General features: G+C 41.9%; 1 protein-coding gene across 1 annotated transcript in view; it reads right to left on the bottom strand.

The window, feature by feature from the left end:
• COL24A1 (collagen type XXIV alpha 1 chain) overlaps positions 1–23,143 on the bottom strand; it is a 148,215-nt gene extending 125,072 nt beyond the window's left edge. The window contains exons 1-4 of the mRNA XM_054833635.1: positions 22,989–23,143; positions 16,373–16,434; positions 8,518–9,818; positions 584–637 (exon numbers count right to left, since the gene is read on the bottom strand). Coding sequence (XP_054689610.1) covers positions 584–637; positions 8,518–9,818; positions 16,373–16,434; positions 22,989–23,044 — 1,473 coding nt within the window. The 5' untranslated portion in view covers positions 23,045–23,143. The remainder of the gene's footprint in view (positions 1–583; positions 638–8,517; positions 9,819–16,372; positions 16,435–22,988) is intronic.
• Positions 23,144–23,887: the final 744 nt, after the last annotated feature.

The raw sequence follows: 23,887 nt of genomic DNA, 5'->3' as shown, positions 1-23,887 counted from the left end.
CCTGGCACAGGGCAAGGCTGCTGTCCCTGCTCAGGTTGGGGTACACTCAGTCACAGAAAATAAATCAACGTTTGCTACTGTAGCTCATTTCTTGGGCAAATTACCCAGCTATGTACCACTCCTTTTATTAAGATGCCGTAACACAAGAGACTAAACCAGATTTTTGGGAGTGGTTCCTCCCTCCCCCCCCTCCCCCCCCCGTCTTGCAGTAGTTAATTTTGTATCCACTGCCTGTTACTCTGTGGCCATGGCATGCATTGCGCACTCCCCCTCATTCCAAAAACAAATGAACATGACCTTAGATTGCAGCAGATGGGAGCAGCATGGAAAAAACTGAAAGTTAATATTGCAAGCAGCAAAAGCTAGGTACAAATGTAACAATGCTCTGTGTATGCACCCGTACACAGAACTAACTATGTTGGAGTCTCACAGCAGGAAAAAAACCCTGTTTCCTTTGCCTTAATATTTGGCGCATAAACTAAAGTAAGAATCATACACTTCCATAATCACTAAGCATAAAGTTGAGGAAAAGATTATCTGTGACCTGCCTAGAGCTACAGAAGAACATAGCTGTTTTACTCACCCGAGGACCCCTCTTTCCTGATGGACCAGGTAAACCTGGAGGACCTGGAGGACCCTGATGATAGAAAATCAAAACAATTGAGGCTAAAAGCCAACACAAGGACAGTATCACAAGTCTGAATCAGACCAGTTGTTCCAATTGATGACTTTCTGCTTGTGCAGACCTTCTCAACTTGAAAACCAATTCCCAGACTACAAGCATGTGTGGTTTTAACCTGGCTCTAAATCAGATTTCTGTTTAAAAAGTATCTTATGTCAGAGGAATTTGAGCTAACAATCTAGATAGTAACTTTTACTTAAGTGCATTTGCATTAAAGGAAGAAGAGATCAGTTCAAGGATTAGAAACAAGGAAGTACAGTGTATTTCAAAACAAAGAATACAGAATAATTAAGCCTTTTTAATAAGTATGCTGGCATGCCAAACACATTTTAGAAAAGTCAGGGGTAACTGAAAAATGAGATACCACATGACAGAAAAGATAGACATGAAATAGAAGAAAAATAATCATGGACAACTGATTGGTCAGCCCTTGTATATATTGAATATAATTCTTTTTAAAGAAAAAAAAACAGATTTTTTTAAAATGCTAGTATATAACCAGATGTATCTTTTGCAAATAAATTAGATTATTCACCACTATAAGAATATTAGACAGTGTACCACCCTCTACACATCTAGTTGATTTGACCATAGAAATCTATCCTTTTCTGTATGCAATTGCTGTTCACATTCAAAGCCCCAGGATCTACTTCATTGTACTCAAATACAAATGACAGCTCTAGCCTAAAATCTGCACTAGTTTATATTATACTTCATCTACCACAGTCAAGTCCTAAGACGACATGGGGTATTCTTAAGAGTAAATTCAGCTCCCATCCAAATGCCAGCACAGCAAGTCTCAGCTTTAAGAGAAACCAAGTACAACCACCACAAGGGAAGATGGGCATCCAAAAAGTCAAACCTCACGAAGGAGGTCAGTTGATGATAGCAGGAAGGGATTCAACTTGCACTCTCACCCAGGCTTCCTCATACTCATGTGTTGCATATATACTACAGCCTCTCAGCTGAGGCACTAGGCAAATGCTGGATGTCATACTGCCCATCACCAAACACCACTGCTGAAAGCTGGCAGGGATACCAGGGAAATCAGAAGGACAACTATGGGGGCTGAAATTGCCAAACCCCAGGCTTTGCAAAAAAAAAAAAAGGCTAAAAAAAGAGAAGAGAAAAAAAGACAAACACCCTTTGGGGTTTTATTAACAACCAACAAATCATTTTATTAAGACAAAAGCTGCTTTTTTAAAAAAATCTAAAGTTTTGTGGAAGTGGTATTTCTTTTTCCTTGGAAAGATAATGTCACTGGCACAGAAGACAGTGCTGATTATGGACTTAGGCATTGTCAAGCCAATCGCATTCATTTAGCCAAAATACAGACCACTTTGCACAACTCTGGGAAAAACACTATTGTTCTGAGGAACCAAAAAAAAAAAAGATTTTCCTCTCCATACACACTGCATTAAGTCATGTTGAAATCCATACCCTGCATTTCCCTTTCTGTGTAATTTAGAAGACACAAATCTGTGTAACACTCCTGGTCTTTAGGTCTGATATGTCATAGTTTTAGCATAGGATGTTCACTATTTACCCCAATTGCATAAATGGTCACTAGCATCCTCATATTCTTCTAGAGTAAAAAGACCATAGCTGTGTTTAATTACACACACAAAAAAAAGTAGCAGACACATGGAAATCTCCTGACCTGGCATTCTTGTCCAGGTCCAAAAGCATACCTGAAACAGCACAGAGAGCTCCTACCCTGCCACTGCTGAAGTAGCATGCTTTCTAATCTCTCCTCTCAAATTATAAAGAAATGCACTTTGCTTAGAAAATTATCCTGGGACTATAAAGAGAAACAAATTATATATTTTAAAATAGTTATAACTACCATGCATTCTTTTGCAATTTGCGGTACAAAGGTTTTCCCTATCCCTGTTTCAGACACTCTCTACATTTCCTTAAAAATACATTAATAGCCAAATCCCACCTAATAGAAATTTTCCTAATAGAAATTTTAATGAGTATCTATTAACATTCCTGATCTTTGCTGTGAATGTATCAAAGAGGGTAGTGAGAACATTTTTCCTATGGGACTTTTAAAATTTTTTTAAAGTAGTACCTGCTTCCTTTGAAACAAACGAAACCCCCCACCTCACTTTGATAACACTAATTCATAAGTAATTATCTCTCCATCTAAATAGCACAAAAAAAAAATCTAATCACAATCAAGCCCTCAGCAACCACTAAAAGCAGCAGTAAAATATGTTTTGAACTATGCAGCCAGAAATGAATAATGCTTTCTCAGTCAACCACTGTAGAGGAAGTCTCTGGTTAACAATAATTAGCAATTAGCACCAGCAATCCAGGTATTTGATTAAAGTATTAGCAAGGACTTTCCCTTAACCAGAGTGCATTATTCCTTAACCTCCAGGTCAGACTCCTCCCTGCAACTCAAGCAACATCTCTGCTGACAGCAGACTTAGTAGAGCACACGTAAGTCTTCCTGGAAATGCTTTTCCAACTAGTTTAAGAAGTTATTACACCCTATTTACTTCTTCCACCTGTGAAAGCAACTACAACTTCAAATCAGCATGACTTTTCATGCAAGCTAGGAGGCTATTTATGCCTCTTAAGCACCCATGTAAGTCACAGAAGTCAACTTCTGGGAGTGAGCCAATCTCTCAAAACCATGGAATTAGTCATTTGTTTGAATAGCTTTTCCTCTAGCTACTGGAAACAGTAATTAAACAAACCTGAAGCAATTAAAAGTGTTAATGTGTTTCTTCACATTTGACATTTTAAGCACCAACAAAAAAGTGACTTTGCGTAAGTATTACTGATGTAAAATTTTAAATCAATTTATTTAATAAAATCAGTTTGCTCAAAACAGATCATATGTACCTTAAGCAAGGTACTACAACTTACTGTACACTTAGGAATTGTAAAAATTTCATTAAGCTATTGAGGGGAAAAGCTCAAGTTCCAAATAATCATGGCTTAATCGTGACATAATAAAAGTAGATGCCACTCTTCCAAAATTTCACTACCTTTCAAGTGGTCATTGGGATGAATGTAATGGTGAACTTTCACAGCCATTTTCTAGGACACTGAAGCCCTTCTACAGATGCATGTGTTTTAAACTTGCTCTATGCCAGAGGTAACAGGAAGCATTTTGTTTGCATATAAAAAGCCCCTAAGATTTCAGATGCACAGCACTAAATTCTGCACTAAGTAGTTAAAACTTCTGCCTGGGCATATGCTGATCCTGTTGCTATTCAAGACCAAAATCATATTCACTGAAGTTTCTCCTGCAAAACCACTATGAAGTTTCTCTTTAAGAGGCAATTGACTACACCTTAACCACTCAACTTCAGCTCACTCAAACACTTTTTAAAAAGACTAAATGAAAGAAACATGAGGTTAATGCTTGATCCATCAAAGACCTAAGGCAGGCAGTCCTTCAGCAAAACAAAAAAGACATGAACCCTTCTGCACATCAGCACTAAAATACCTGAAATACAGCAGGGAAGTAAACAGAAACATCAGGCTCCAAACCTCTTCCGAAAAAACTCTCCACAAAAGGAAATTCCACTTCTAACACTGTTCATATCACTTGTTCTATTGTGCAGCTATCGCTCTGACTAGCCATGTTTTCCTTATGTCCCACCTACAATTTCCTATTCTGTCTTGCCATACTTGCTGTGAACAGGCAAAAAAGCGTCTCTATTAACCCACCCTTTGCAGAACTATAACATTTGTCCCTGACTTTCATTACTAAACATATTTTTGTTTTAACCTTTGCTCAGAATCATATTTTCTATAAGCATGCCACCATTACTGCAACCTTCCAGTCTGTCTACATCCTTTTTAAAGCTCATCATCCGAAACTGAGGACACTTCTCCAAACTGCAGCCTCAGCATACCCAAGCTAGTAGAAAAATAGTCTGTCTCTGATACTCACCACTCTGGTAACATATCAAGCACCACAGTGATAAGACACATTTATTCTCTAGTGCACTATAACATCATTATCACCCTCATCTGAGGGCCTAACCCATCACTTCCCCCATCCTCTATTTGTACTTTTAATTTCTGTACTATTGCACTAAGTTTCATCCCATCAGTTTTAGACCAACTCGAATTCTGGTTCTGTCACCCAGAATTCTTCTACCTATTCCTAGCATGCTTTGTCTACCTTTTTAAAGCATATTATTTCATACAGATCTTATTTATTGAGCAACAAGGATCCTACCAAACATGAATGTCCACCTATATTTTCTTCTTGTTTCATTTGCATGTCACTGGAAATGATAAAACAATGCACACTTTTCTTTCCAAATGCCCTAAAGCAGGCAGTCACTTGTGTATCATTAACCTCCTCTCTTTACAGCTATGGAAGTCTTTACCTTTCTCTGTCAAGAATTCCTACAACAGCCAAAGCAACGTCATCAGTATCAGAGGATTACATATATATGGCTTTGGGTTATGGATTAAAGCTTTTCAATACTGTTGTGCAGAAGATAGGGAAACTTCATCAGTTTCAGGTGAATTAAATGTTTAAATATTTAAATATTTAAGACTAACATTATCTTTTTGCTACTAAAAATAAAACAGCAAGAATCTTAAGCTTTTTATCTGAGTCAGCAGATACTGAGACAGATTTCTCAGCCTGGGCAGGGAAATGTGAAGGTTACCTGCAGAGCTAAAATTCATGAAAGTGATTAACTGCCTAATATATCCCCTAGGCTAGGGAGGGCCTCAGCAAGCAATTCTGTTCAACTGAGAAATAAGCGGAGTGAAATCTCTGCTGACGCTACCCTTACTGCTGTTTATTTAGGACCACAGGTAGGATCTCTGAACTGCCCTCTCTCAGGGTTCTCACTCTAATGCTTCTTGGTTGGAATATGAGCATCTCATCCAGGACTCCATTCTGCCTAACGCAGGACTCACATTTCCAATTCCTCTTGGCGACATCTCCAGACTGATTCTCCTTACCAACTAGACAGACTAAGGAACACCACCCTTTGGTCTTCTACTGTTTCTCCTCCTGGCTGTCTTCATAATTCATAAAGCTTTTCCAATAGAGAAAACTAATTCCTAGCTCATTTCTCAGAGAAAACCAAATCCTGTGCAGATGCAGTTACCTACCAGGAACTAACCTAAGTCAGCTCTCCAGCTCACATCAACCCCTCTTTCTACCAGTGTGGGACCATGTATCACGTTACTGCAAACTGCTTTAGTACTGTGCAATGAAGAATATCAGTTTGAAAGTTAAACAGCTGAACATATGCACCAGATCTTTTTTTTTTTAATCTTTACACAGTGCCCACATCCTTTACAACATGAAAAGGAGAAGCTCATCAGATGAATGGAGCAGCTTTACCCTCTAAACTAGTAGAGACCACAGTTGCACTTTAAACTCACCTTATATTTTTGTAGGGGATTTTGGTCATTGCAACTGCTAGAATTTTAATCAGCATCTTAATAGTTTTGAAGAAATAGGTGTCCTTTTCCATATGCTTCCCATAAATGAAAGCCTGAATTCTGGAGCTCTGCTTTGCAGCAGTGGGTGAATTCCACAGCTGTGGTATCATGGAGTACAAGGGGCCTAATTATACAAGGCAAAAATCAGTTCTGGTACATAATTAAAAGCTAAAACAAAGTTGAGAAGTTTAAGAACCACAAAAGCTAGTTCTTGCCTGTCAATTCCAATATAAAAAACATTATTTCTGTGTTGAAATCTTGAAAGAAGGTTCAAGCCAACCACAAGATAATGAAAGACAAAAAAAGGGGGAGGGGGGGTCATGCCTCATCAGGATTTTTTGCTGTAAGGGAACTTTGCAAGTTCCTCAGTGTTGCTTTTTAAGGCTCCCCACTGATAAGACTCTGTGGGTACTTATGTATTAAAAAGTGTTAGAGCCACACAAATAAAAGCTGGATTATCTCTGGTCTTCTCTACATGGGTGCATTAGACTGATAAAGCTAACCAAGACCACGTCTTCAAGCCTGAGGCCAACACGAGCGGCAGGTACCGTGCCATGAAACCTCCGTGGAGCACAATTCTTTACAAAAGCTTGTTTGGAAAAGGCCATGCAGACACCTCTCCTCCCTTTGGCATCAACCTCTCTGGCAACACAATGCTTTAGCTTTGCCTCTGTTTCAGTGGGTGCTGCTGGCCCCTTCAGCCGAACTAGTGCCCACAAAGCTCTAGGTTAACTTCCCAGCTCTGCCACAGACATCCAAGACCTCGGACATGTTATTTAAATCCTGACCCAGCAAGACACTTCAGCACAAATGCACCATATTCATTGCTACAGACTATAACAAACGCAAGGTCTGTTCTAACTGCCTTCCTAGACAGGAGAAACTTCTGCATCCCCAGTAAGAGAGGCACAGAAAATGATAATATAGACATCTTTGAACTCTCCAGATCAGCCATCATCTTTGACACTGTGTGTATAGTGTCTGTGTCAAGAAAAAAACCAACCAGAGCATTTGCTTGGAGTTTCTTAGTAATGCAAACAACCAATAGCATTATCAGCAGCCAATTCTATGCCACAGGAAAAAAGAATAGATTTAACTTTCCTGGCTGTAACTGACTGAAATCACAATGTACAAGCTATGTACTAAAATTAAAAGCTTCTATTAGCAGTTACAAAATGTCCTCAGCTCCAAAAAATGAAAATTAACCTCATGTTGATGACAGCTACATACTTAGTGATATGTCCCCATAAATACTGGGACAAAAGAGAAAAAAAAACCCTGACTTCACATTCAGAAAAGATCAAGCAAGAGCACCCCTGGACTAACGTGAATTACTTAACACATTTTTCAGTTGGGGTGTAACAATCCCTTTGCATCTGGGTTCTGTTTAGAGTAAAAATGGAACTTTTAAATAGGTTTTCAGTTGCTGACTACCTTAAGAAAAAACTATTTTAGTGCTGAAAGAATACACGCAATAAATTTACGGGCACATTCAAATATATATTAGGAACTGCTTAACACATATCAAATTGCTTTCCAGTAATAACCACACAAATCCACACACACAAAAAAGAGCAAGTGGAATTATCTACTCCATGCTATGGTTTTTAACCAAAAACTCAAACAAGCACTAACTATCATATTTCCCAGGCTAAGCAGGAACTGCTGTTCTTTCTTCTCTGTAGCTCCATATATATTGCTCCCATTTTCATGTATTAAAAAGTTTGAGCCTTGCGTACACAATAAGGCCAAATAGGTTTCCATTTCAAGCACTACTGTACATTTGCAATTATTTCAAGGATGACTTATCCTACAAACTGAAAAAATGCCACAAAAATCTTGTGAGACTCTTCTAAAAATCATTTTACATGCAGGTTTGCATGACCCTGTAACCTTGGGTTACAAATGGTTTTACCAGTCTAGATGCTGCAACTGGTCTTTTTCTACAATTATGAATTTTGATAGCATTGCTCAAATAAGAAAACTATGTCAGTCTTCCAAACAGCCTGGTGGTTCTTTTCATTGATCAGTGTCTACATTTGTGTACAGTATGAATTTATCCTGTAATTTTATTAAGTGAGCAGTCTCCATAATTAGCAGTTACAACCATCTGACTGCAATTCAAATTTTAAAGAGGTCTGGGCTGCCTACCACTTCACCAGAATGTGAATGTCTCTAGTGTTTTTTGTATAAAAAAATTAAAAAAAATACACAACACTTACACCAAAATTACATGCGGGAAAGAAACATACTTAAGGCAGACAAACATTTGTACAGTACAGCAGGGAGAAGTTGCAGCCATAGCTTTGGCATGCTCTGTGAGGTTTCTTTCAAAGCCTCTGTTAAATGTATGTTGCTGCATTATAGTAAAAAGAATAGTAAAGATAACTTACAGGAGGTCCGGTTTCTCCCTTTGGACCTCTGACACTTCCCATTTCAAACATTTTGTCAAGGTCTTCATATTCATAAGCATAATGATCAATACCAATGTCATAACTATTTTCCGTATGATAAGTCTCATCAGCATCAAATGCACCTTCCTGCCCTGGACTCAGGTGATTATCCAGAGAGAGGTCAGCAGGCAAACTGTACAATGTTGCGTTGAAGATTTGCTGCTTTTTGCTTGGTTCATCTAAATGCTGTTTCACTTTGTCCATTCCCTTGCTTTTAGTTTTATTCTGTCTTACGGGGGGGATCAGAGAAGGTTCACTTTGCCTGCCTGCATCTTCTGTGGTATTATCTACAGTATTTGGGTATGATCCTGTGGGGTTTTTAGTATTGTTTCTTTTTTTGTTCGTCTCCTGCTGATGAAGAGGCAGATTGACATTCTCCTGGAGTTCTGTTTCAGGCCAAGCTTCCAGCAATGGAGGTTTGGCCTCTGGAAACTCTGATACAGAGACATTTCTTGACTCAAAGTATTCTGATAGAAAATGAATCTGAGCAACATTGGTAACAGGAATGTTTGATGTTTCTTCCCTTCTATAAGCTGATATGCCTTCTGAGTGGTTTTTCTCATCAGTCATCATCTTTGAAAAAAGATCCAGCCCATCTGACACACGTGGAGCTCCTAGTAGAGATCGATATGTTTCAGCCTGGCGACATTGTTGTTTCACATATTTACAATAGTTTGCAGAGGCTTCTGCAGAAGGAATAATATCTAGCTGACATATCACTCCTTCAAAGCTGACAGAATGAGAGTTCATCCTTCCCAGGGTAAATGAACCATCCAAATCAAATGTCTCCACTTCAGTAAGTATTTCGCTGCTATAGTACTTCTTTCCGCACTCAGCAAATATTGAGACAGTCTTGTCTCGAATGTCAATGGCAAATGAATGCCACTGTTCATTATGAACAGTATAAGCAAAGTATACAGACTGCTTCCCTCCAGTGTACACCACTATCTTTCTCGGTAGCAACTGGACACCAAACTGCAGTCTATTTTTGTTCCTAATACTGAAAAGGAAAGCATTATTTACTCTGTAAGAGTACAGCCCAACTAATATAGTGAACTGATGCCCTAGATTTGATGGTATGACTTCAGTGATGGGGGACTCAATATGTGCATCACTAGTTAGTACAACTCCTGATACGGTTAGACGAACACCCTGAGGTAACAGAGATCTTGAGGGCACTGTCGTCTCCAAGGGCTGTTGAACATCTTTCACAAGGCCTAGTTGATGAAGAACATCTATTGCTGTAAAAAGAAATAAAGGCATACTGTTGAATTTGTTTACAAGCTCATAAATTCAGATCCATATAAACAAAAGTACGCATAACATCTTATCAAATCTGTACGTCCCATAGCATATATACTGCTCACAGCAAGGCCACCAAATTCTAGTGTAAGGCACACCAATCTTTCACATAAATCAAAGCCAGAACAAAATTTTCGTCTTAAAAAAAACCACCACAGAGAAAGGTCCACATAATGCCCATTGTAGGCTAGTTCATTTATGAAACTGAAAAATCACTATTTGCTGTCCTCAACTTTTTCACAGTAGTTAACGAACACACTTTGTTAGTTCCTTATTTGGCTAATCCTGCCTACTCTTTGAGCAGATAATTTTTTTTTAACTTTTTCTTCTGCAAAAACCTTCTGCAGTAAAAATCATGCTTTTCCCCTTTATCAGAAAAGTTTAAATGAAAGTATTTGGAAGGAGGGTTGTTTTGTTTATTAAGAAAGGACGAACTATTTATAACACAGTAACACCTCAGTGGAGCACCAGAAGACAGTTCCTGGCTCAAAACAAAATACAAAGGTAAACCTTGCCAAGTAGCTACTATGTGCTGCAGAGGGAATGCAGCCGGTACCCAGGAAGAATTGCTGGGCTTCCACCACGGAGCTTTCCTCCCGCGAAGCAAGGCCCTGTGCCATTACAGAGCTGGCTTCAAAGGGAATTGTTTTCCCCACAGGGTCACCCTTGATTGTACGTATCTGTGCCAAAGTTAGTCAGACTAAAAGAAAACAAAGATCTTTCCAAGGGCAGATGCAACAGAGTGCGCTGCCACTGCCTCCTTTCTCACCACAGAGTTCACTTGTAAGGGCCAGGGATGAGGTGAACCCTGCAGAAGCAGAAGTGGTGGGGAGAAAGGAAAGAGGAGAAACGTCCGGACCCAATGGGCAGTGGTCCCATCTTCTAGCTCATCTGTCCTCCCAGGGAATGCAAGGCTGCAGCTACCCAGACAAGATATTCAATTAAGAATGCATACCATGCGACAGCAGTGGACATTAAGGAGACAGAGAAACCAGCTGTCCTACTGATATATGTCCTATAGATTTGGCTCTGGCATATAGAAGTCTGGATAGGAGATCTTCCTATAGGGTGGAATGGGCAGTGGTGTTTTCACTGTTGGATTCTCTAGTGTCTTATATAAATGGGAGCTTTGTGCTTTAGCCCTTTCCTGAACCTGGACCTTACACTATTTCCATCTTTTACCTGGCTACGTATCTTCACCTAATGTGTAGAAACACAATTATCTAGCCTGCTGATAAACTGAAATCATATCTGACCTGGGGTAAGAAAGCAAAGCCACTTTCTTCCTTAAGGGTAAATCAATGGTCAAAGATGACTGAATTCATTTGGTATTGCCTATATCAGATTTAGGCATGCTGGAATTGGTGAGCATAAACACCTTCTTCCTTCAGGATTAATATTAAAGACTTGATCCCTTATGATGCAGTTGAAACAGAAACACTACAAAGGCTTGAATAGGAGCTAAACCACATGTCACCAGCAGTCTTCCTGTAGCATTGCAAAAAAAGACAGCGCTTACAGCATTGATCGGTAAAACTGACTTGTCTGGGTGTTTGTGAAAGGCGTCACAGAAATACTGCAGAGACTGAGACAAAACACAATCATCGAAATAAGAGATAAGAAGGTTGGGGGCTAAAACGCATGACACGAGAAAAGGCTGAAGGAGCTACATTTGCTTGGCCTGGAGATGGGAAGGTTTGGGGCAAGCTAATTACAGTTGTCCATTATATAAATTAGACTTATAAGGGAAACAGAGAAAAGCTGAGGAGTAACAAGCACAAACTGCAACACAAGAAATTCCAGCTCCATACAAAGAAAAAGCATTTTCACCACAAAAGTGGTTAAATGCTGGACCAGGGGGCCAAAGACATCATGTAATCTCCATTCCTGGAGATTTTCAAAACCCAACAGGACCCAACAACCTGAACTAACTTCAACATTGACCCTGATCTCAGTAGGAGGTAGGACCAGATGAGGTCAAGGTCTAAATTTTCCAATTTTCTGCCCAAGGGGAGACTGAACATTGTAGTTTTCATAAAGCGCATTGCACAGAAGCATACAATACCATCTTTTTTCCCCCAGCTGGAACAACTGGCTGGGCCTAAGCTTCAGTGAACTGCCTATATTAAAAATGACTAACAGTTGCACTGATCTAATAAGCCTGACTGGGAAGAGACTGACACTTTCCATAGCATTTAGCTGAAGATACTTTTACTGTGCACGTTGTGCTTATATTTAGTAAATAAAGCTATTAAATGGCATAACAAAAATGTGGAATAACCAAGAAAAGTTAAGGATTCTCTGCTATATTAACAGAAAAGAGCAATTGAAACAAATGGATGTTCACTCTTTAGTGGAAAAAAGGTCTCCTTTTCCAGGCTTCCCTTTCTCTGTTTACTAAATGTATTCATAGCAAACTAAGAATAGACAGATGTTGGCTTAGTTTCAGCAGTAAATTATGAAAAGAGCCTGAGATTTCCTTGAGAGTGGTTTATAAATTGGAACAAAAAGCATCAACCTGAATGCACTGTACATCCTGAAAATTAATTACACACCTTGTAGTGTTTCTAGTCATGTTTGAGATTCATAGACATGCCAAGATTATCCTGGCAGGTAGCCAGCGCAGACAGAGGTATGGAGAAAGCGTATCTTTGCAGAAAGTCATATGTACGCCAATTTCTCAAGATGTTTTGCCTCAGAGCAATTAATTTACTATGGCTGTATTTTTATCTGTCAAACTGATAACAGAGGTCAGGTTATAGGAGAGCTTTGAAGCACAATGCATCTGCTAATGAACCACCACACTTTCCCAGGACCCCGGTCCTGCATGGTCTGCAAGTAGTTATGGAGGAGAAAGCTGTACTCGTATCGCCCTTGTGAAAGTTAAGAAGAAACACAGGTCCCAATGCAAAGGTCTTACACACATAATACCCCAAGGCTGGAGACACCACTCCAGCACTTCTGTGCAGTGGCTGGGCCAGCTGACTGCAGAGGAGGGTAGCTAATCATCTAACCTAAGGTTGTGCCTATATGTCACATCCTAACCTGAAATGTTTGACAAGTACTTGTATTTCAAAATATTTGTAATTATATATTTGTATTTAAAAAATAAAAACACACATAATCTGTCCAAAGTAGTATAAATTGAAGTGCAAAACAAAAAGCTTAAACTGGCTTAAACCAGTCAATTTTAAAATGGCATTCAGGAGTATGGCTACTAAATCTCAAACTTTAAGCAAAATTGCCAAAATTTTGGCAGTTCTGATTTGAAAACAGCACATTGTTTGAAAGTTATTAAAAAAGGAAAATCATCTGAGAGCATGATGGAAATAAGACACATTCTCCACATCCTGCAAACAGATTTCTGCAGACAATGATAGGTCCTGAGAAAGCTAAACACAAATAAATGCTGTGTGAAAAGTGACAGCAAAAGATGAAGTATCAACTAATTACTCCTTGCTGACTTGCTGCCTGTTAACTCACTGTCAAGCCAAAAGGCTGCTCCAAACTCTTTTGGCCAGTCTTTTCATTTCTGCTCCAGCATGTACTTTTATTTTATTTTAAGGCTTTCAGAAGCTCTTGGCAGTACACAGGGCTTTGGGATCAGGCAACCCTCTCAACTCTTCGTCCCAGCATGACAACCACTATTTTCTTTACCTATCAGTAGTCAGTTTTCTTTGTTTACCCATGTCTGCACAGCATCTGTCTTCACTTACTGTTCCCTCAGCCCATTAACTCCCCAAATTATAACGGCTCATCTTCTTGAAGCAATAGTTGTTTTGGGTTTTTGGTGTCGAGTGCTTTCCTTCCACCTTCTAGGAGGACCTGAAAAATTCACAACCTTACTGCATCATCAGAGGAGAGAAAACCTAACATAGGCTTTGGCAAAAAAATCTTCTGACCCTCTTGTGGCATAAAAAAAAAATCCCAAAAAGGAATGGGAAGGGATAGTGGATTTGGCTATTTGATCTTTCCACACCCTTATTCTGTTCAGTCTCTCTTGTTCATTTTCCACATTCCTCCATGCTCATGACTACCCTGAAGGCAGGATTTTTGGGGTGCACTCTCTCCATTTCAGCAATCCTAATGTACACGTTACTTGCTTTCCCTTTAGCAGTACAGGTAAATGAAAGACAACGGTCATTCATCAGTCAGCTCCACCAGAACTGACACTAATTACTCATCAGGTCGCTCATTTCCTAGGTGATGCTGCATCTGCAATTCAGTAAATTAAGATACCTGGCTGCAACCAGCACTCCTCCAGAAACCAAGCCGAGTGACTGGCATAGGAAAGCTAGATACATTGATTCTGTATGTCCTTGAGCCACATTCAGAGTACTATTCCTAAAGGCTGAGGCTGTATCTTTACATGTATGTGACTGAACACAATTTATAGCAGCCTACCAAAATGAACAAGGCCTATCTTTTCAGGTAAAGCATGCACAGGCTGTCTCATCAGCTCAGGAGAGAAGGAACATTAATTACTCTAGCTAGAATCTTTGTATTTGACAGAATTCTATTTTTTCAAAATACAACTGCCAAGAAAGTTTTAATAACAACTTTAGTGTTAACATATTCCTAATGGGCAGAAAATCCTGTTTCTGGACAAACTCTAAGCACTGCACATGGAATAGTGCTAGCTCTGCAGGTTATATACTGAGACTGAAGGATACACTTGAGCTGCTCTTTTTTTTTTTTTTGAGGAGGTTTCCTCAGTCTGCCATTCTCTGAAATGCTTTTTGCAATATTGTTTACGCTCTGTGCAAATAAAGTGCATGGGCGACCAAATTCACCCACAGGCAGAAAGTTGCATCAAGGTTCAATGCATCATTTTGATCCCAAGCAAGCACTCAAAGAAAATGAAGTCATAGATGACATCTCTGCATGAAGGGTGGAGGGGAGTTTCCATTCAGTAAGGCTTCTCATATGGCTATCTAGAAATGCTGTTGAGTAATAAAAAAAATAGCAGGAAAGTTCATTCATCTGCTGGTCACAAAATAAAATTTAATCAAATATAAGCATGTCAAGACTGGAGGCTTTACCCCATTTCTGCAGCGCTATGTGCACAGAGGTACTCTCAGCCGAGAGGCAAATAAGCCTCAGACTGCACCCACTCCGCCGTGCCACCGCCATCCCCAGTCCCGTGGCCTTCACAGCCCTCGCCTGAGGTTTTGGTAGAAAAGCAATTCTCAGGCTGAGGCACATGAGAAGTGAGAGAAATTGTTTATTTCTTTGCAGAGGAAGAGGGTGGGCTGGAGGGATGAAGACAACTCAAACCATCGCTGCACACCTGTCTCTGGCATCCTTCGCCTGCTCCTGCTACAATGGGAGAGTGCAAACTGCCTCCCTAAAACAGCTTCTTCCCTTTCCCAGCTCCTTCTCCCAGCCTGGAGCAGGGCAGGCCACACACAGCTATGGGTGCTGCCCCTCCTCCAATGAGAACTTGGCTCAGCTGCTAGAAAAGTCCAGGAAAATCCCATCATCAGAAAAGCAAATGTCCCCCATCGAGCTGAAAGTGAAAAATCAACAACCAATCTTGCCAGGCAAACAATAAGCAATGAACAGAAGGCAAAACTACAAAGAGAACAGGGAAAAAACCCCACAACTGAAGGAAAAAACCCAAACTTTGCCAGTTGCAGGGAATGATGAGAAGAAAAAAGGCATCGGTGAGAATAATGGTGGGAGGCTGCTGAGATATCCCACAGGGCTCTAGCAAAACGTTATCAGGAATGAGTCTTATCTTAACCATGCATCCCAGCTGTTTGCATTCAGCTGAGTATTTGCAGTTAACATACTTACCAGCCAAGGATGACGTATGTCTTGCTTCATCTGTACAGTGAAGGAAGATGGCAGAGAATCAATGCTGCCACACTCCTGGCAGATAAGAAATGCCTGAGCAGCATGTTAGCCTCCACCACTTTGGGACACTAATATTCCTACAGCAGTCTCTAGTGCACGCTGCACATCTGGTGCAGCTATAACAGCTGGCAGATTAAAAAAGAAACTAAAGACAAGACAACTCTATTTCCTTGCTAACATCTGCATCTGAATGGAAAACCAAATGAATACACAATTTCACTTTTTGCTTTAATGATGCCAGCCTAGATGAAGCCTTTATTATACGCAGCGGTTTGCTTGCACAGCCCTAAGTGCAAAGGTTACTCAGTCATAGCTTGCCACCCCCAAGGACACCCACTTGCAGTGAAGACACAATCAAAGTCTTTTCACTGTACAAGGCTTCTCTTTTATGAGGAGCCTGCTTAAATATGTAAGCAATTTCATAGACAGAAAATCTGAGTAATTTTCAAAAGGTCATCTTTTCCAAACTGGTTGCTTTAAACTTTTGCTCTCATTATGCTGTAGCTGGTATTTTCTTTAAGTTGCCATTAAAGAACTGAACCTAAGGTCACTAGTAACAACAGCCATTTACTCTTTTCATCTAGTAACAGATTACACAAATGTCCTGTTATTTAAAAAAAAAAAGCATTCTCACCTTGTTTGGGTACTTGCGCAATACCCACAGCTACACATACTGCAATAAAAAGGAGAGTTTTCCTAAAAGGGAAAGAAAAGAACATATGAGAAAACATCTAAAGCTTCAGAACTCCAAGGAATTAGAAGCTTGATTCAACATCCAAAGTCAATGGCAGGATACCATTGACTTCAGCAATGGATCGAAGCCATCACATCGTACAACTTTCCACTGGTGCTGAGAAGGCATTTTACACAAAGATCAAGGATTATGTATGCCCTCATATATAGTACATATATTTCTCACTGCCTTATATTAATAAAGTAACTGCATCTGGTTTGTATTTTCTTGTAGCAGCCTTCAAATACAAATGCTGCTATGTAGTAAATTTCTTCCTGGAAAGAAAAAAAAGCACATTACTGTAAAGAAACTATAAAAGAAATTACAAGTTAATGCCTTTTGACCTGCTATCAGTCTTGTCACTATATCACATCATTTCACCATAAATGACAACGTTGTGTCACACTTTTGTTCCTGTATTATATAATTTTGTCACGTTACAAACAAGACATGCTTTTCACAAACTTAAAAATCCTACCACACTGACTTAAAACTTCATGCTCAGATAGAAGAGTACAATAGTGATAGGTATCATAGGCTCACCAACTGCACTGACCATATATAAGGTTGATACAGATTATGTGCTCAAAACTTGCTTTAAATGAAAAGTATTAGATGTTGGGCAAAATACATTTTTACCATGGCTAAAACCAGACTGTCTGCTGCGTTTTACTCACTTATCATATTAGCCAGATTAGCATCTAATCACACTCTTACCTGTGACTGAATCTTTTAACGAATGAGAAATACATTTTCTGTCAATGTTGGACATCCAGGCACAGAAACAGATGTGTGTAACAATAACAGTAACCTATATCATTTTAGTTCTAAAAAGAAATATTTCTAAAATATCAGAAATATATTTCTGATATTTTAACTAATCAACTCATGCTCAAGCCTCAGCTCAACCCTCTTGCTCATTAATGTAAATAACCTCATTGATTTTTCATATTAAACACTACTTTGACTAAAAGTGTTTGCTGGACCATACCAGAGAGCACTTGAGTATCTGGAATAAACAGTATTTGAAAGTAACACCATTGGAACTAAACACCTGTAACTTCATGGGATGTAACTCTGCCAGCTAATTAGTCAGGTTTGCACAGCAGAAGGAGTGCAGGGGGAAAATCCTACCACTTTACACAGGAAATGTATGGTCCAAACAGCAATGACAGACTAGTTCCTTCTACTGAGCGTTCACTGCCAGGTTGCCTTCAGCTTAGAGGATAACGTGCATAAACCAAGTATTATTAATGCCACAGTGACAAGAAATCATGCTATGATTTAAATATATATATGTGCGTATACACACACACAGAGCAGTATTTAGTGAAAAATCTTAATATTCCTTTCAGGGATTTGCAGTTCAAACATTCCAGAAACATCCAAGTGCATGAAAAAATCACAGAGCAAAAATCTGGTTTTATCAATTTGCTCAGTGAAACAAAGAAAAAAAAAAAGTCAAAATTCATTGATCTAGCAGAGGATGGGTTTTATTACTTTTCTCCTTCCGCTTAGGTTATTTTACTGTGGGGTTTCAGCCCAGTTTCAAACCAAGTCCCCCTTATGAAAGGCGGTACTCACAGCTGGTGCCACTGCTTCTCACAGGCCCCCCTCCCCACGCCAGTCCAACCCAAGCAGCAGGTAGTTCCCAACCATCCCCTCCCCAATCCCAGCCCTTGGTAGACACTTGCCAGCCAAAGCCCCCTGGCTGAGCCTTCCCTCAACTCCTGTTATGAGGAAAAACACCCCTGGCAAACACTGGGAGAAGAAAGGAAGCATTATAGAGCCAATTCCCATTCCTACAGGTGTGTTGGTTCAAATGATAATTCAAAAAGTGCACAACCCACCACCACCCACTCTCCAGCTGGCAAACCTCTCCGCTGTCCTTTCCTTTTCCACCTGAGCAGCAGTCTGGACTGTATTCACAAATTGCCACACTGATTTTTGGGCAAAGCGCTTATTTAAGCAGGATTTCAAGTTACAGGGGCAGGGAAAAGAAGCTTTATAAAATTCGACTAAACATGTATTTCCTGCTCTGATATATCTTAAAGAGTCTCCTGCAACATTCTTAAAAACATCTGCTCAAAATTCTCAAAGCAAGTAAGTGGACTGGATCTTGGACAATGAGGTCCATTCGTTATACACCTACATGTGTTTTGTATATTGTGAGAGCTTAAGTTTTGGCAATCAGAATAAATCAATAATGTAAGGAACAGTAAGGCATGGTAATATTTTGCCATTGTAAAATTGTAGATACATCATGGTTTTTGGAAGAAAATGCACAGAATGTACAGGATATTCAAAAATATGCATCACTGCTCCAATTTTGATCAGAAGGGGTGTGGGGTGGAAACGACACCTTACAAATCCCAACGTGCTTGTAAGGGCATGTTTTTTAATTAACCACTGCAGTCCCTAGCTATTCCTCTCTTCAGGCTTTCTCCTTTACAGCCATGAAACATCTACTGGAGCAGTTCAGCCACTTCTGCAAGAGACTTAATATCGACTGTTGCCCAAACAGCAGGTCAGCTACAGGACACTCACTTTGGTTTTTTTCAGCTCTGAAGACCAGAATTCAAGTTCATAGTTTTTGCGTCACACAATGCACAATCTTGTGATCTAATGAGAAGCTCAGTGACAGGAGATAGCTGTGTTAGGAAGAAAGTCCATGCACTGCACTTTTTCACCTAAAACTCAGGACAACCCTTTATTTATGAATTTGACCATCATGGTCGCAAATTGGATTCATAATTAAAAACAGCATAAGAGATTTTAGTTAATTCCAAAGTCAGGATGCTCAAAGAACCCCAGAGCCCAAAATGCAAAGATGACTCCTCTTAACAATACAACAGCCTCTTCCACAACATCAGCCAGGGACAAGCTGTCTGTCAGGTATCTGCCTCCGTCACCTCACAGCAAATGTTGTAGGAAGGCAAGAAATTCCAAAATGCTCCCAGGGTTGTAAATTACACAGATGTAACTGGATATACAGAAACATTTAGTGAGAGGCAAAGACAAATGTCTGGCTTACACAGTGCTCTCCAGCTAATGTCAAGAACAGATGAGTGATCAGCTAAGAGAAAAAACAGGGACCGGAGACAACCATACAGCTGGAGGTCCTCTAATGCGTGGGAAAAGTTAGTCTTCCTTCTACCTTTTTTCACAAGTAAAGCTTTTTGTAAATGAAACCATGTGCAACCTAAAGTGAAGTTGTATAAGGGAGCCCTCCATGGCCAAAGATGAAAACATGAAATTCTGTCTTACTAAGAGAATCCGTTCATGCAAACTCCCCCTTCTTGGTCAAGATCACTACTCTTTGCATTTACAGCTTTCAAACCAGTTCTCGGTCTCCATTCTCACACCAGCACTGCCACTAAGCCACCAGGCTCCCTGCTGCGTAAATGCATATGTGGCTTGATCCATCATCTGCCATAGCTGCAAGGAACAAAGCAAGCAGCATGCAGAAACCCTGGATCGGGTGCCTTATCTGAGCCCATAGATCTCAGGGAGACTTGTCCTGTTGAGACAGGACAATAGAAAAATGCAAAAGCATGTGGCAGGGAAGACTCCAGGTGACTCAAATGCTGGCTATTTTTCCTCATTTAACATCACATATGAAGCTGTTCCAATACCCCTTGGCTGTGTCCTGTCCTAGAGTCTAGGTATCTCTTGAGCTTCCTCCCTTTCTCCTACCTTTCATCCTCTCTCCTATTTTACATGCAAGCACAAGCTGAGGGCGACTATATAATTGTTTGGAGGAAGGCACTATCAAATGTGGTTGAGCAATTCTACCACTTATCTTTCTGATAATCTTTGACATCTTGTGGCTGTTTGTCTCTTCCTGTGAGAGGACAGTGACTATCTGTGTTTATTTTTTTCATTAGGGGTGACAGACAGAAGAGGAAACCAATAAGCTTCAAACTAAGTTGTGGCAAGCAACAATGAAAAATTCCACCCTCTGAAGACTGTTCAGCAGTGTATAAACCTCAGGTTTACTCAGTGCACAGCAGTATCCTCTTCATTCCAGGCTAGTTTCCTAAACCTCAGGTTTAAAGGAAAAAATATCACTAGCTGGCTGCTAGAGAAGGCAGAAAACCTGTTCCCAGTGTAACTGGCACAGATTCATTCACTCCTGTGCTCATTAGTGAAGATGGTTGAAATACCAGCACCTGCCCCACGTGCATTGCTTCACTGGATCTCCCCTGAGGACTGCTAAGGAAAATGGTCCGGTTTGTGTTCATCAAGCCTGAGGAGGGGTTTGGGAAAGGTTCCAAACCTTGTTCACCTTGTAGACAGAGGTGCCCTCCACCTCTCAAAGATCCCAAGGTGTTAAAAACCTTATCTTTCAAGATCTGAAAAGAAAGATATCTTCCTTTGCTGCTATAATGAGATTAGCCAGCAGGTCCAGTGCTGCTTCCCAAGTTTAAAGAGACCTATTGACATTGCTTGAGGGGATATAACAGCCTCCAAAGCCTCTCCTGGGTGACAGTCACACAGCCTTTGGGCACAGATGCCACTATGCACCTAACTAGCAAGGGGGAAGCTCCTGAAGCCATTGCCTCAAGGTCACAATTTGAAAGAAGGGAAAGAGGGAGAGACAAAATAAGGTAAAAGGTAGAGGATCAAAAGATGTATTGCTCTTTCCTTCTGAGGAACAGTGGCCTAAGAGGAGCCCTACAACAGTGCTGTAGGTTGGGAGAAAGGTGGCCAGGTGGCCCAGATACTCTCTGGGCAGCATTTGGCTTAAGATGAGAAACTACTACATCCAGAAGAACAGTCAACTCTGTTAGTATTTCTAAAAGGAGAAAAATTAATGGAAAAGATGTGATTTTATAACTGGTTTATGAGTACATCCCTGATTTCTTACACTAGTTCTGTTGCCTAGATAGCATACACTAAGTGTTTTTCTCTGTATCAAGGCAGAAGCATACAGCTCAAATTCCCACTCCTGTGAAATGCTCTCTTTGTACATTTTGTAGATCACTCTTCAAACGTTCTACAACTCAATGCTCGCAAAAGACAAGGGTAACACAAGGCTGTTCACAATTTAAAATTAAGTATTCCATCAACAAAGTTGGTGAGAGATTTAGGAGTCATGCAGCTGTAGAAGTTTTATTTACTTAGCCTGCAGAGACCCCCCCTATACAGGTAGCAGGTCTGACCTAATGGCATTTCCACAAAAAGGTGGTCTAGGTCACAAGACATTGACTGGTTTGATATATGCTAAGGAAAACTGATACATTTGTGAGGAACTCCGGTTTCTTAAAACAAGCAAGCATCCAAGTTGCTTCATTTCTAGTCAAAGTAAATTAGGTAAACAAGATAGCTTCAGAACATGTATCTGCATGATTCTAAATGGACAGAATTTATCTCAGATTTTGAACTCAGGTAACTGCATCTGTGCTACTGTACTACTTTACTATAATGCAATTTATGTTTCTCTATGAGCAATATCCCTTCACAGATATCAAATCAAACCCTTTTTTAGATTGCACCCAGACAATTCCTGAAGAAGTCCCACAGACACAGCCATTAAACACACAGATGTCCCAGGAAGGCCACCTTCAGGCAGCCACGTAACTGCTCATAAGCATTCAAGCGCACCCAGATTATACACCAGGCAGACTTCAGCAGCATAATCCTCACTACAACACAAAACAAATCCTTCTCTGTCCTGCTTGGAGTTCCTGGTAAATATTTAAGCCACAGCCCAAATAAAATAAGCACTTTACAAAAAGAAACACATACTAGTAACCTGTATAATATCATTACAACTATCAGAAGTTCAGCGTCATCTTGCCCAGGCTGCTTTTAGGCAAATGACAGAGGAGAGCAGAGCTCTGCCTTCGCATCACAGATGATCATGCACTAGAAACACCTCAGCCTGCAACATAAGCATGTAAATACAGGACACCTCATCTGGTCATCTCTGTTATGAAAAGAATAACCTCAGCTCTTAAACATAACATCTGCAGGTTTGGTTTATTTGCTGTGTTTTAATAGCAAGGTACCACCAGGGAGGACGAGCAGCCGGGTTACCTGTGGGTGCGGAGGCACACGCTCCCCCAGGATCCCTACCCACCCTCGGGGAGAAGGGGTGCACTGGCTATCAGGCGCGGGCTTGGACGGAGGAAGGATGACACGAGGGTGTTGGACGGGACCAGGAACATCCAAGGAAAGGGAGAGGAGAGGCGAGGGAGAGTGCCGAGGGGAGACACGCACAGTCACCGGCACAGGCGGGCTCTGCCCGGGGAGCCGGCACCCCGCAGCCCCCGCCGGTCCTCCGGGGGCACCCGGGACCTCGGAGGTTGCGGTTGGAGCTCAGAGGGTAGGGGTGAGGGGACAGCCCACCGGCGTCGCCCTGCCCTGCCCCCGGGAAGGGACCTGAGCCGCAGTCCCCATCCCCATCCCCTGCCGGCCCCGCCGCCAGCCCCGCGGCAGGGTAGCGGTGCGCCCCGTCACCGCCGGCCAGGGGAGCGGGGCCCGCCCTCACGCCTCCCCGGCTCCCGCTTACGTTTGTGCCGCGGGAGAGATGCGTCCTCGCCTTGTCCTCTCGGCTCCCAAATGCATTTGTATGCATTTGCCCGAGCAGCGGAGATCCGAGGGAAAGCCGGAGCCGAGCGCCGCGCCGCCGCAGGGTCAGGTCCTGGCCATGAAACCCCGCCGGCCCCGAGGTCTCCGCCGAATTCCGCGCAAGCCCGAAGGCGGCCCGCGTACGGCCCGCGGGGGCGTGCACGGCGGCGGGGGGGGGGGGGGGGCGGGGGGGAGCGCCGGGGGCCGGGCAGCGGGGGAGCCCCGCGGCTGCCCACGGAGTCCGACGGCGGAGCAGCGCTGCAGCCGCCGGCACCGGCGGCCCTCCCCGCCTGCCTCGGTGTTAAATTTCAGCGCTGGCTGCCTGGCGATTACATCAGCAAACACGGCCCCCGGGGCGGGCCGGACCCCGGCCGCGCATGGTACGCGCTGCTCCGCGCAGGTTCCCCCCGGGCGCGCATCCGTGAACGGTAGCCTGACGCCGGACCCGCCGGCAGTCCCGAGCCCCGCAGCGCCGAGCCGAGTCCCGTTCGTTCGTTCGTCCGTCCGTCCGCCCCAGCACCGGGGGACTGGGGAGAGAAAGCGGTGCGGCGGCCCCAGGTGCGGCCGGTCCGGCTGGCGGCGATGGGACGGGCAAGACGCGGACAGGTGATGCCGTTTAGCGCATCCGAAGGGCGAGGAGCGCCTTCGGTTCCCGCTGGGCTTCAGCTGGGAAGGCTTGGCAGGAAGCTGCAAGTTAAATTAAAATGTGGGGACGTAGGATGGGGGGAAGGGAGATGATGAATTGGTATCAAGAGAAAAAGCTGAGTATGCTGGAGGTTTTGCATCTCGCGTATAATTGGAGTGGGGTCCAGCAATCCTTCCTCTGGAAAATGTTTGAGG

This window comes from Grus americana, chromosome 8 (genome assembly GCF_028858705.1).
Source record: "Grus americana isolate bGruAme1 chromosome 8, bGruAme1.mat, whole genome shotgun sequence".
Classification (NCBI taxonomy): Eukaryota; Metazoa; Chordata; class Aves; order Gruiformes; family Gruidae; genus Grus; species Grus americana.
Note: the sequence above shows the minus strand (reverse complement) of the source record. Positions and strands in the feature narration are given on the sequence as shown.